The sequence below is a fragment of the Scatophagus argus genome, chromosome 20 (genome assembly GCF_020382885.2).
Source record: "Scatophagus argus isolate fScaArg1 chromosome 20, fScaArg1.pri, whole genome shotgun sequence".
Lineage (NCBI taxonomy): Eukaryota > Metazoa > Chordata > Actinopteri > Scatophagidae > Scatophagus > Scatophagus argus.
The window spans coordinates 3508972-3524149 of record NC_058512.1 but is presented as its reverse complement, the minus strand read 5'-3'; the positions used below and the strand labels follow the sequence as shown (position 1 = coordinate 3524149).

Here is a 15178-nt window from a genome sequence, read left to right as displayed (position 1 = left end):
TTATGGATGTCTCCTAAAGACTGATTCTACAACTGCATGGCGTAATTTCTCACCTGACATTTATTCAGAAAAGATTTATGGAGAAATTTATCTTGTCTAGAGCAGCCGCCATGTTTGGAAGCTGGAGGCAAAGAGCAGTGACAGCTCAGTGAGCATTTATCCGATCGTGTGTAGGAAGGGTTCATTGTTGATGACTGAGTGAAGGAGAGAAATGTCAATTACCTTTTGTGCTGCCGATACTCGAGATGTTTGTCTCAAGCTAAGCCATCCATGGTGCTGCAAAACACAGCGAGGGAAGCACACAGTATGGAAGGTGTGAGCTCAAACTCAAGAGGCCTCCCTATTAACAGTTCTTTAGACCTCTCACACACTTAAGTTTGAACAGGTAACTGATCCTGCAACAAACTTTATACGCTTTATACGGTATGTTAATTTAACCCAACATAATTCACCTGCAGTCCCCGCAGATGTTTGATAGACCACATGAAAAGAAGCAAATACAACTTTGTGTTCAAATGTGGTTCCACACTGTCGACTGCTCACGTTGCTTTAGATTTTTATGGACACTAAAGATAGCTGAAGTTCAGCAAGGTAGGATGACATCAGCGTTAGCTGAGTGTAAACTTCTCATCCTGTTTGTTGTGGCAATTTAAGTTCTGATTCAACTTGCTCTGAGTGCTTTCGCTCCTCCGCCTCCTCCTGAGTGTGATGCACCAGGTTATCAGCTGACTCATCTTGAACTTAGTTCGAGTGAGTAGCAGTTAGTGTGACTTTCCATGCTTTGTGTTCGGAATGTGGTGCGAGAACTTCACGCTGAGTACAGCTGTTTTATCAAACAGCTCATTTTAAACAAATAAATACATAAAACAGCTGTTCTTCAGTATGTGCTGTATTTCTCACTCAGTCAAATGTATCTGCACATATTGTAGGTAATGATTATTTGTTAAGCATTTTTCATGAGGTTGATTAATAACACACCTGTCTAGATTTCCAGTCTACAGAAGACCAAATTAAGAAGACGCGTTGTGCCTTAACTAAAAATTCTGACATTAAATGGATGTTTAGGGCTTTACCATTTCAAGCTTTCCCTTCATCCTCACCCTTGAACTGCAGTGGTGGCTCAAAGCCACGCAAAGCCTCTGTTTATAAAACAGCTTTTTCTTGCTATTGCAGTTGGCATTGAGGGCTAACTATTACACCTCGTCAAGTTGAGGTAATCTTAAATCCAAGCCTACAGGCAGGGCCTGTCTCGGCAGACACTTCAATGCCAGAACAAACAATTCACTGACAAAATAAAGAGCCTCTGTCAGAAAAAATTCAGACAGACAATATTTTTATAACACAATAGCGTTTACTTGAGATGTTCAGTGTATATTCATCACTATGTAATTTCTTATAAGTAAAAAGCATTGCTGGATAGCATTGCCATTCATCACTTACAGCAACTGATAGTTTTGAAAGGTTAGGTAGTGATGGCTGTCCTCTTTGTCATGCCACAGTAAAGTCAGGCTGCTGCCACCAAAGTTAAAGAATATTTTAAGAAGCACTGGCTTCACTCTTACTTCTCCCAGGTTAGGAGAACAATTTTCATTCTGATTTGCGTTTTGTTATTTTGCTGTTTTGGTTTATTTTGGTAAATTCCTTAATTTCCTTTCTAAGGTTTTTTTTCATTTTCTAAATTAAAGTTTATTATATTGGGATATGTGAATAAAATTGACGGAGTTGATGACAGTGCAGATGAGGCATGAGAGTCATTGATGAAGGTTACGTCTATTGACCGTAACAATGGTTGGTTTGTGAGCATGTGTAGAACTGGTTCACAGGTGAGCTCAGTGGATTGGTCAGTCCCCATCTCGTTGCCCGTTCATTTCTTCTTATTTTTCTACCGTCAACTAAGTGTAAAACACAGAAAGCAGTACTAAAAGTATGGCACAATGACACTTGATTGGGCCGTGAGTGCATTGTCTGTCTTTGATCCCTGGGGCATAGAAAAAAAGTGTCAATCAATCAGTTTTGCAATGGAAACAATAAGGCTTGTGTTAACCAGGGTCAGTGTTCTTAATATGCAAAATTTGGATGGTTGTAATACACACACAAAATACATCATTTACATAGAGGTTATCTCCTGAACGATAGAAAAGGTGAGAGTGTACAGCATCATTCGTTAGAAAGAGACTGATGAGGTGAAGTAATGGGGAGCACAGAGGGGTGGAATGATAATGAATTACTGGAGATGGCCAAGTATGAGGGTGCACACTGATATATGCTGAGACATGTACTGTCCTTAGCTCAGGATGACTTTTTCTTATGGTACACTGCAGCATCCTAATGATTCAAACTACAGAAGTGCTTAGGTCATCACAAGTGTGCTTTTACACAACACACTCATCCCAAGTTTGCACCAGCTACAATCACCCACAACACCCACAGGCTACATGAGTCGACACAGTACTGACATATAGATTTAAAAATGATCTCCTGTGAGTCAGGGTGTGAAATGTCAGTATCAGAGAATGAATGATCTTGCAGCAATAGTCTAAAATGTGTTGTTTTTTTTTATTATTTTAACTGATTTTACATTTATTTTTCATTTACCTCATATGTCTCCGGAGGCAGAAATAAGGCAGTGAGCCTGCCCTGTGTACCGGCAGTTGCCCCTGGCATCATTTTCTTAGCAGTAAAACAGAGAAATATTAGGGTAGAAATGATTTCGACTGTAATGAAAGCCAAAACCACCATAATGTGCCTGTGAGAACATGTGCCACTAGAACAGCTTCGATGTACCTACTACAACTCTAAAGGCTGGATGAACACCAGTCTTCCAAATGATATTCCCTTCCTTCCTGGCTTGTTGATCCAAATTTTCCCACAGAGGCTAAAACTGGTTGAGATATGTTGGCCGTTGAAACAGCTTATTTCCAGTGGAGCTACTCCAGAGAGTTTCTCTTAATCAGAACTGTTCATTTTAATTCTGGGAGACAGCCCTGCTTGTTTATCGAGCTCAGAGGTCATCACAGAGCATGCGTAAATTCTGAATAAGAGTGGATTGCTGGGTTAAAGATGCCTGCTTGAAGATTTTCTGTTAAGCTTTATTTATTTTGAATTTCTCGAGATCAAGATCAGTTGCTCTCAAGAGGCCTGAGAAATAAAATTACACATACCCAAGATCACAACTAAGATGAGTCAATTACAAATACTAATTGAAACCATCATAGATTATTTATGATCAAGCAAACCCGATGTTAATTATGACATTTGTAGTGACCAACTTATGTGTTTAAACAGCATGCTGTATCAATTATATCATCCACAAAGGCAAAAGGAGAAGGGAGTCAGACATTTTTCCATATTAAGCATTTCTGGATTTTAGAACAAGTGTTCATTTAATTAGGCCATCAAAGGCAAACAAAAGGCTGATTTGCACTCAGTCAAGAAAATATAAGATGGCATCGTCCACATAAAAATTAGTGTTGAACTTGAAAATAAATATTATTCATATATATATACTTTTTGTATTTTTATTCAGCTTATCCGTACGTTCATTTGCTATCCTTGTGCTGCTGTGAATTTCCCCACTGATGGACTAATAAAGGATTATCTTATCTTACCTAATCTTGGATATCTTTTATCCATGAGTTACTCAAGTATCGATACTTTGAGGGTTTGATTTACAGAGAGAAGTCCCTGCCCTTCAGGTGGACCACCATGGGACATCAGTTCAGAATGAATGAATGACATGTGATGTTTTGGATTTACTAACATGTTTCATATTTAGCCTGGTTGGTTCAGATATCAGCTGCGGTAGATTTATTCATATCAAAACTGACCTCTTTAAGGTCGCCTGAGATGTTGAGAGCCAATTACTGTAAGGTCATTCATGATAAGCCGCTAAGAGATGCATATGTTTACCACAAAATCATAATCTCCTCCAGAGAATCACTAATTGCAGAGTTTGAGACAAGGTTAATACCAACAGTGGTGATGTGAGCATTCCTCGCAGCACATGCATCCAGAGCATATAGTTACCTTCATTAGGAACTGAACACGACTTAAGCAGACATGCAATCAAGCAGTTCTTTACATAAATCAATACACCACCTCCTTTACCTTTCCTGTCACATACAAGCAAGCTATAACCAGCAATCCCAACCGGAACATGAGAAGGATGGACCAGGTTTCCCTGAGAATTAAAATGTCTTGTGCAGTTACACTTGTGCAAAGTTCGCACATGTGTTTAAAATGTCACGTCAGGCCCTGTGGAGCTCCTTAGTGGTAGAATTCAGTTACTTTTTGCACCATCACAGAGTGCAGGGTGAAGTTATATGCAGTTCACAAATGGGGTGACATACATAACTGCATAAATTGAGAACTGTATAATGGGATTTTTTCCAAGAATTCGCAGGGTCAGGGTAAAACACACAGAAAGCAAGTCAGAGGATAACAAATCTTTACCCTGAGCCTGTCACTTTTCTTTATCAAAAACACCTGAAGAAGAATGTAATTACTTTTATTTTTGTACACTAAAGGTTCAGCTAAAGGTAGAAATGCATTGAAGTTAATGTGAGAGCTGTACGGGAGTTCTGGTTATAGAAATTAATTTTATTTTAGTTCAATGTTGAGCTAAGTTATTTATCACAAACACACAATTACACATTAAGTGCACAACTGCATGTTCCAATTAACATGCACATTAGTTCAGCTGCATGGAATAGCAAACACGTGTTGTGTGATTACACCAGGAAGCAGGAACATGCATCATCACCTTGGAGCTATTCATCACACCCAGTGCTCTTCCAAAGCACACCATATTTGTAACGCAACATGCACACACAGATATAGCCTCACTGCATCTATGAGCATACATACATGCATCTTCTCTCAATATGAAGAAAGGAAGTGGAGACTGGAGATGTGCCCGGACCAATCCCTGTCAGGTAAACAATGTAGAGAAAAGTTTCAGAGGAAAGGAGTGAGAAAAATAGGATGCTGATGTGAAGAAAAGAGAAAAATTAGTGCATGGACACCACAGCTCTTAGCCCCGGGAGTGATCATAGCCACCACACTGAGATAAGCTCTGGAGAGGTCAATAAGGAAAACCATTAGTTGACAAATGGCCACCACTATAATATAATTATAAACTATGCCTATAGGAATCAGAGGGTGCATATCAACACAGGAAAAGGAATAACAAGAGCCTGGACATTAAGACTAATGCTTCCGAGAGATAATCCCTACTTCTTATTTTGAGATGATCATTAAGTTGCAGCACTCAGATGTAAATGGGTCATTTCAGTCATTTCAGTACTTTAATTTATGCTTTAAGCTATAATCCTCCATACTGTTCAGCCTCAGAGCTCAGGCAGTCTCACTTACTGGAGGACTGGTCCTTTGGTTAAGGCCAGCAGCAGGCAAAATGACTTTCCCCTCTCGCTTTCTGAGTCTTTTCATCTCTGACTTTAGCCAAGATAAAACCTTCTGAGACGCGTGGAAGACTGAAACAATAACACTGGTCAGGATAACCCCGGTGAGATCTTCACATTATCCAGGGCACCTCAGTGGCCTTGTTTACACACATACACATCCATGACAACCTTGATATTGGATTAATGTTGTCATTTGCACCTACTGTTCACACTCCCACCACCTCTTCTTCTCCAGCCATATGTCCTGTTCCTCATGTGTTGCACTTTTCTCTGTAGCCTCTAGCCTTTCGCCATCCCCACCTCCTCCAAGCCTGCTGCCTTTCCTCACTTCACTGACTTTTAAATGAGCAGAGCACCCAATGGATATATCACTAACTCCATTAAGCAGACACTGTAGCCTTAAGGTGCAGCCTGTTGTGTAAGTATGTGCCTTGCGTGTGCATGTGTGCGTGCACGTATGGACGGACTGTATGAGCATGCATTGGGGGGGCAAAGAATGGAGGTAAGGAGTGTTAAATATTGTGTGTGGTTTAACTGCATGTGTGGGCGGGATGCAGTCACGTACCACTGAGGTCAAATTTGCAAAGATTGAACATAAGCACCCACATTCTCCTCTTCCATCCATCTAAGGTGGAACAGCCATTAAATTAATGACCTGGTTTCCCCACATGCATGTGTGTATGAGCCTGTATGTGTGTAAATAATGCATGTGGATAGGCGCACAAGCAAGTACCTCAGATAATGTAAACTATCACAAGAAAGATGAGCAGGGATAAAAGAAGACCAGACAGAGCTAAACCCATTGGGAAAATGTGCAAAACATGAACTACAGAACACCTCCAAACAGCTCAAGGTCCAGATAGCATAAATGAATCATATTTATCCGTCACCGTAGACATACCCCATTAGCTATGGGTGCAGGACTGGATAATAATCAGTTACTGCTCTGTCTCCTCAGAATTCTTAGTGCATACCTCATGTAGAGGCTCTAACAGTAAAAATGTGCTGCAACAATGTGAAAAGTTCCACCGTCCCCTCGTCTATTCGTTCATGCGTCACAGATCAATGTAAGTGCCACCACCTTACTCATTATCTCAGTGGTGGAGTCTGATTTGATGGAGGAAGCACTCCATCCAGTGTGTAACGTGGAAGTGTTACATTAATTGGATCAATTGGAATCATTCCACTCTTTTTGCTTTAAAGAGAGATGGGGTCACAGTCGTGAAACTGAACTCGCTTCAGCTCATAATGTGTAAAGTACAGTATGAAGTGACTGCGTTAGAATGCAGTGAGGACACAGCGTACTCTTACCATTTGGCTTTCTCTTCAATGTTTTATATATTGTTATCATTGCAACAGAAGTTGTAAAATGTGCAACATAAACACCATGAAGGAATTCTTTTGTCCCTCGTCGGCACATCCTTCAGGAAGGATCATTATTGTTCTCCAAGTGTAACCTCACCAGAGGGACATCTCAAGGCTGTACTTTTTAAAACATGGTAATGATTGGCTTCCTTGTTGTTTTCCTGCTGTAGCTGACCAAAGTGAGTCACATAGTGCTTATGTTCTCTCCAAGAATCTTACATAAAATAAGATGGTTTTACAGGCAGAAAAGTATTGGCTTTCACCGTCTGTTGTTTCTGTAGGTGGCCACCTTTTTGTGTCCTTTATTGTTGCTTATATAATGTGCAATTTCTTTATCTTTTTCTCTTTTTGTTGGCATGATTTTAGTTCACTTGAATGTTTGAACTTCACTGTGCAGAACGATGCAGAGTTTGACAAATGAAGGCTGTTTTCACATTCATCAGTTAAAAGGAATAAAGGATATCTGTGGTCACCTTAAATCTCAGTTGAAGGTGTTACAGAAAAAACAAGCAGGATTTTTATGACATTACAACAACTCTAGAAGTAAATCGTTTGGATCGGTTTGATGTTTCAAATATTGAACTTGAAACATCCAGCGTGCATACACTAAGAAGGGATCTTGTGTCCAGTTATGGACTTTTAGAAATAAACAATATTTTTGCATATTCATATATTCTGGATTTTGCAGTAATGGAGATGTAGTATTTGCTTTTCTTTAACCATGAAAATTAACATTTTTGTTACTGTAACCATTATTCCAAACAGAGTGTTTGTATGTATGATAAAAGATGCCTTGAGGGGATCCTCCACACATCCCCTCCACCCCATCTTCTCCTTTGCTCTACCCCTCCATGGTGGGCTTCTTCCTAGAAAAGTAGTATGGTGATAATGAGGGAGGGGAGCAAATAAAAAAAAGGAAAATGAGCTCTGGGATGCTGCATAAAAGGTTGCTTGTCTCCTTCTCTTCCAAACCTGTGGGGCCCCACAGTCAGTCACACAAATGGGAGGGCAGAACGTAGCTTCCACTTACAAGCCAACTGAAGCACAAAGCAGCTATGTCCAATTATGGGAGGCGCAAATTAAAAGTGCAAATTGCAGTGTAAAAATCTCAGAGTCAAATTTAAATGTAAAACTTGAAACCAGGGTGCGTGGAGCATTCTAATGAAGCCATTGAAGGGGATTAATATGCTGGGTAATTGCTGGATCTCTTCTTTCTCTCTAAAGCCCTTTTTTAATCAACAGTCAACTAATTACTAAACCCAGTGATGTTAGGAATAAAAAGTGGTTGGTTTCAAGAAGGTGGGTGGACAGAAAGATAAGAAAATATGGCCTACCATGTAGGCCATTAAAAAACAGGCTTTTGACATTACAGTAACAGAGGGAATCTCTAAAGGATGCTACAGCATGGGCGAGACTGCAAGTCTGGGCCTTTGAAAACAGCTTAACAATAGCTCAGACATAATAAATATCTACAATCCCTGCTTTGTTACGGGGCCTCCGTCCAGCTCTGGGCCCCTTAAATCACTGAAGAGATTTCTCCCCTTGATGGCCCCCCTGGTGCAAACGTGTCATTTTGTTTACAAAACCGATGAAACGTTGAAACAGTTCTGGAGAGCAGGCTTATCTGTTTATTCTCTTCACCATCACTAACACAACATGTTCCCGTTAAACTGGAAAAAGTGCTGCTTATTGAAGATGTCAGGAGCGAAACGGTCATCTAACCTGAGGTTGTGTGTTAATGTAACACGTACAGCAGATGAATGTCTGGTATGGTAGGGAACAGCACCATTTTTTTCTCTTGCTCCAAACTTTCGTTATTATATCGACTTGTAAAGATCCACTATCAGTCAGCCTCTACTCCACTGCCTTACTGTGGCACTTTGATGAAGTTGGCCAACTCACAAGACACTTAAGATGATCAATACCGATGCAGCCTCCAAATGTCTGTAGAGCTTCCAAAATGCTGGATCCTGAAATACACCTCTGTAGCATTTTTGAGGTTAATAATGATATCAGACACTTTTAATAGGATGAAATGAATTCTGAATGAATTCTTGATTCAAATGAGCTCTTAATTCATTTGGGCCATAGAAGGCACAGGTTGAATGTTTCTCCCTCTGACAAGCACAGCGATGACTCAATTTGTGAGCCCAACTGTGATATTATGTTCTGTATTCCGTTCATTAGCTGACCGAAAGATTGTTAGGCCCACAAGCACGTGACCAATTTAGCTTCATGTGTTTCGTCCAAAACATCATATCATGTAAACAAAGTCATTATACATGAATGCAACACAGTTTTGTCAGGCTGGGGAGGACTTTTATAAAAGGTGTGTGGTGCTGGGAAATTTTTGTGACGACGTGGCAGTTGTGCAGCGCTCATTAGTTTGTCAGATAACGTGTTCCCTGCGGGGATATGGCAGCCGCCTCCTGCATCGCTAAGTGAAGTGCTGACAGCTGTGACATCAAATCACTGTTTGAAAGCGTAACTCATCGCCACGACATTGTGTCATCATAAAAAAGAGGCCATACCTGCTAGTCTCGGTGCAACAAGCGTCACATCGTGACAGCCAGCTGCACCAATCTGCAGCATGAAAGGGGAAGGTGGCAGGTGGAGGCTAAAGGATCTGTGGCATTGAGAGAAGGGGGAGACGAAAATGAGAGGTAAGATGAACAGGGAAAAGGGGAAGAATATGTGGGAAGGCAGAGTCAAGTTTGAGGTGCTGGAAGAGAAAAGCGTAGAAAACAGTGGAAAGAAAAGCGAACAGTTAAAGTTAAAGCAGAGAAACAGATGGATGAGAGGTTTTTTTTTGCGAAGTTTTCACAAATTTACAATAATCTCATTTGAGACAAATATGTGACATCTACCAGTACTGAAGCCACAAAGGAGTGTTTCCTAAAGCAAAACAATGAAATCCTTGGTGTTACAACTGGGATTTATCCAGAAAAAAGTGCAACTGCATGTACAGAAGATGCAGGTTTCTGTATTTATGTCCTACAGCTTGTGTTTGACATGCTTGTATGAAGTCAGCAGAGTGACTTTGACAAGCTCAGTCTCCGCTCTGAGAGTGTGGTCTATTTTCTTTTCCTGCGTCACAGGAAAGCATGTGGTTGACTTGTGTGAATGACTACAGAACAGCAGGGGGTTCCAGGCAATAGTGTACCCTTGGGTGCTTTGCAGACTTTCCCCCTAGTTTCAGCAGGCCCCATGCCGAGCTCATTCAGCCAGCTCTAATACTGGGCGAAGTTTAGAATATGACTGGATTTTTTTTTTTTTCGTTTTTTGCCAGACTTTGGCTTTGCAGCTTGCTAGCTGTGTCATAGGTAAAGTCAAAACCATTAGCCTCTGCAGATGAATTTACAATATCATCCTAATTTAAACAGACCTGGACAGGCAAACTCATCTGCAGCTACCCTGAAGAAAAACAGCATCTTCTCACTTCTTTCCTCCTTGCTCGGTGCAGGCTGTGTATTAACATTTATTTGAAACACGCTGTCTCATGCAACAGTTGTGTTTGCATATTCTGCACGTATAGGTGGTGTAATGAGGAACCTGATTGAATTAAACTATGTTTGCACAGGCATTAGATTCTTCATCATAATGGCTGATCCACATGGAGCCAAACAGACTTGAAGCCAGGACTGCTCTCATCCAAAGCCAGCAGAGGATTTCACTGCAAATTGGTGTGGTCCCTTTTACAATGTTCCTTCCTGAGTACTGATAGAGCCCTAATAAATCAAGGCAATCACAAGGAGAAATGGGAAAGACTTTGCTGTAAATCCTAGTGGGATCATAAATGTACAGCATTCAAATGTGTCTGTTGGCACTACCTGTCGCTCTCTGGTTCGTACTATCTGTCTCCATATTACTCTCTTTTGTTGTTTTTTCTTTTCTCCTTGGACTTCATTTCAAACACTCCCATGCTGACAATGATCCTACCATTATTTAAATTGTACAAGTGTTCATTTTCATTGTCACTTTAGATGTTCATTAGTTTTCTGGATGACTGTGCCAAATTTCTAATGGGGGTTCAGCAACAGTGAAACCATTCACAGTAAGAATCCATTGGTTGTGGTGCTCAGCAGCCACTTTTTTGCTGAGTTAAGTTATACTTTCATACAGAAATTTGTCCTCAGCATTCAACCCGCCCTCAGTATTCAGCCTCAAGTTCTCAGCTAGTGGCTTGTTAAAGGGGACTGGGAGACTTAACCCGATTGCCCAGAGGAAACCCACACAAACAGGCAAGAACACACCCGGAAAGTCAAAGCAAACAGCACCTTCTTATGCCTTAAACGCTGGGCATTTAAATAAACAAACTCGGACTGAAAAAAATTAGGCGATTACCAACTAATTTTAACCGAATGAGGCCCAATCATCAACCAGGACATGAGCACAGGAGTGGTGGCCTCAGTCTGCAGTGATTTTCTCACCAAGGCCGCACGAATGTGTTGCACGGGTGCTCAAGACTGCATCAGCTGTCACAAAACACAGGCCACAATCCAGTTCAGACTCGCCTTTCACATTCACATTTGACTCCACATTAAACACGCTGGCATGCTCACCTACAGGTCGTCTGTCAGTGTGAAACATGTGATAAAGAGCAGTGAATGTGTTCAGCAGTAGAAAGAAGAAATCTCAAGAGATCAAAAGAGTGGAGTGTTTGTAAAAGATTGAAAGATATATAGCAAACCAACAACTACAACTACATAATGGTGTAGGTCATTTTTAAAAGCTAAAATAACAAGTTTTCGTGTTCCACAAACACACTTTTAGTAAAACTTTCTTGGTAATTTGTTACAATCTGAACAATGATACATTTCTGACTTTAAAAGTTCTTTTTATATTGGTGACTGTGATAACAGTTATAGTCATATTTTCCCCATATCTTATCACACACTGATGGATAGATACCCAACCGGTCGTTATGAATGAAAGGGATATGCAAACCACTTCTCACTTTCCATGATAGCTGGGCCTTGAGAGGATCCAGCTGAAAAAGCTGCGCAGCTCTTTCACACACTATTTTTATAAATAAATCGTGCCTTTAGGTCACAGAGCTCCCCTGAGCGACATCCCTTTATGGAGATGACCCATGCCTGCTGAAATATTCCCGACAGTTTTAGCACCTCCAGTCTTCTACTGTGAATCACTAGAGTCAGCATTTACCAGAACGTCCTGCTCTGGGGCCAACTGCCAAGTGCATTTATCACCATATCGATGATATTTTGTGCTCCCGTAAGTGGTGAATGCAGGTGCATTCGTGCCATCTCAATTCTCAGGTGTAACAACCTCATTGCTGCTTTACTTATAGATATTAAAGGATGTGTTTTTCCTGTCAAATGAGAATATCTTACCTAAGTTTGCTTTGCATATGAAGTCAGCGGTGGTGTGGTGCTTGTGTTGTCCAGCAGGTGGAGAAGTTTTTCATGGACTTCTACCCTCAGCCCCCACCCCAGTCCCTCCTCTGTCTGTCTCAGGCTGCCCCTGATGAGATGAGTTCCTGTGCAACCTTCATTCCACTCCACAAAGGGAGAACATATGTTGGAGATTTAACGGAACAGAGAGAGTCACACAGAGCTTTCAGACTGGACTGCTTTTTTTGTTGTTGGATTACTTCCTTCAAGTCAGGGTCTTCATGTGTTTGAGTCTTCGCATGAATGTGAAAGTTTGTGTAAAGTGTAAATGTGAGTGTTAGACATGGATACATCCTCTGTTCTCAGCTCTCCTGTCCTGGGCCTGTTACTCTCTCTTCATCTACGCTGCCACCTCCTTGTTTGGGCCGCAATGGACTCCTGCTCTGACGAGGAGGGAGGCCCGAGCCGCTGCATGCCCAAGTTTGAGAACATTGCCTTCAATCGTACTGTGGTGGCATCAAATGTGTGTGGCTCCCCACCTGAGGAATACTGCATGCAGACTGGCTCAACGCGCTCATGCCACTACTGTGACGCATCACACCCAGACCTGAGCCACAATACCAGCCTCCTGACAGATTTCCACAGGAATGAGGAGAACACGTGGTGGCAGAGCCAGTCCATGTATTATGGTATCCAGCATCCCAGTTCTGTCAACCTCACCCTCCACCTGGGTAAGAGCACAGCAGCAAATCTTCAGCTCAATCTGAGCATCACAGTTCTTTGTTACGACACTCCCCAGGGTTCATCTATGGTCTCTGTACTTAGAATATTGTGTATAGTCCCCTGTTTTATTTTAAAGTGCTTGAAAGCTTTAAATTTGTACCGCCTTTGCTGTATCCAGGAACAGAATATGAATATCAGTTACAGCTTTAATGGTGATGGTTTTCCGTATGAAGAGCCTCGTGATGGGATTTCACAGCAATTCATGTTAGTTTCCTTCACACCAGTTGAGTTTAACAGTCTTCAGTCTTTCACTTTCCTAAGAAAAACTATGTTATTTACTGGCAGTCAATTGATGGAGAAATCTTCAACACAAAACAGCTATGCTTAACAACACATGATTTGTATTATTCAGTTGCGACTTTGCTCTGTCTTGATCACACTTTGGCTCAGACATGGCTCACATTTGCAGCGTATTGACACAAGGGCCTGTGTGAGCCTTTGGTCGGATTTGAAGTGGATGAGGAGGACACACAGTTGCATCTGACATGTCCAGATAGCAACTGAGTGATGGCCCAGTGTTGGCCCACGTTTGCTTTCACTCAGCACTCATACAGCCACGGAGTATTGGTGATGAACCCAACCGAATCTGCCTGTCACAGCTGAAGCTGATGAGGCTTTTTTTAGGGTATGACTTCTTCAAAACATTTCTCAAGTATGACTTGGCTCAGACTGTGGCCACAAACACAAATCAACCTTTTCGTAAACATATTAGTTTGAGATCCATGTTTCACACTATATCACATTGCAAAAAACAACATTAATCTTCTGCTACATGCTCAGTCAGTGTTTTCATTTCATCAATTGTCATGTATTTAACACAACAAATAAACTATACAACTGACTGCACATGGAACAGAAGCCAATTCATATTTTAAGAGAAGTTCCAGGTAACGAGCAGCTGATAACCTGAAGAAAAGTTTCCGGTTTGGGAGGAATAAGACCATGATAAGGACAGGAGGACCAACTGAAGTTAGCCAGGAATTTACATAAAACATTTACATGCATTTGGAATTCAAAAGATACACTTGCTTTTCAGGGAGGTAACTTCCATTAACCCCCCAGCCAAGTTCATTTTTGCAAAGCCAGGGACTTGGTCAGCAGGACTACTGTCACTTTAAATTATGCTAATTTCCCCTGCATGAAAGTTTTCAGAAAACTTTTGAAGAGAAATCCCTCAGAAATGCATTTATGCTGAATTAAATTTTTTTCAAGCTTTTGAAATGTGGTCAGTCACCTATAGTTAACACAAATCCTCTCAAAAACTCAGTTGTAACCAAACAAATTAGCTCAACCACAAACAACTTGTCTTGGCTGGATCAATTTCAACCAGAAATATATTTGGAATGAACTTAATATACAGCAGCTGTACTGCTTTCTCCATTTGCAATGGTTTTAAACAATGCAACTTACAGTATGATACAACAGAAAGCCTAAGTGCATTGCTGAATAAAATTGAGGTTTTACATAGTAATGCAAGCATGTGAGGAGGACAACACATTGATTTGGGGAAAAGAAATGGATTCATAACTGTAACATTTAATAGCATTTTGTGAAGTGGACTATCTGACAGTAGATCAGTTTGGACACTTCTCTTTTGTTATATGCAAGTAGAAATCTGTCTCAACAATCCCATGGATAAAATAAGGATAAAGTTAGGCTGGGCCACACCTCAAGTTGAATAATGAAACTGTTTTTCACTGTTGAAAGCAAATATGCAAATATGTGGCATCATTACTCTGTTTATACAAGGTTTTAGAATTGGGATTACATTTGACTCACTTTTTGTACACTGTGTACATAATTGCATTTGAAGACATTCCTCATTTCACAAACTTTTATGAGACCAGCTTGAGCCATTAGCATCATTATCCCATTACCATGCTGGGGAAAGTAGCACACCGCATTTGTCACTTTAACTGAATTAAATTGTGGCGATTAATGTTACAAAGCATTAATACAAATCTTTCCATGAAATTACCTTTCCCACTTCCATTCCTTTGCTGCATTGTGTGTGTGTGTGTGCATGTGTGTGTTTAACAAAGAGTCTCAACAAGTACACATGAATTCAGGAATGTGAAGAATATTGCTCAGCTCCCTTTTATTATTGAACTAAATTAATACAAAATAAATGCTAAGAAAAATTCAAATTCTTTTGAAAGAGTAAACTTAATAAATTGAATGTATTCTTAGTTTAAACACAGGTGGAGAACAGAGTTTCCTGTGCTGTTTAATCAGTCCTCTCTTTTGGTTTAA

The 15178-nt window shown here is 40.7% G+C and overlaps 1 protein-coding gene across 1 annotated transcript in view; it reads left to right on the top strand.

Annotated features, from left to right (window-relative positions):
- Positions 1 to 12282: 12282 nt before the first annotated feature.
- Positions 12283 to 15178, top strand: part of lamc3 (laminin, gamma 3) — an 86178-nt gene continuing 83282 nt past the window's right edge. The window contains exon 1 of the mRNA XM_046374681.1: positions 12283 to 12873. Coding sequence (XP_046230637.1) covers positions 12486 to 12873 — 388 coding nt within the window. The 5' untranslated portion in view covers positions 12283 to 12485. The remainder of the gene's footprint in view (positions 12874 to 15178) is intronic.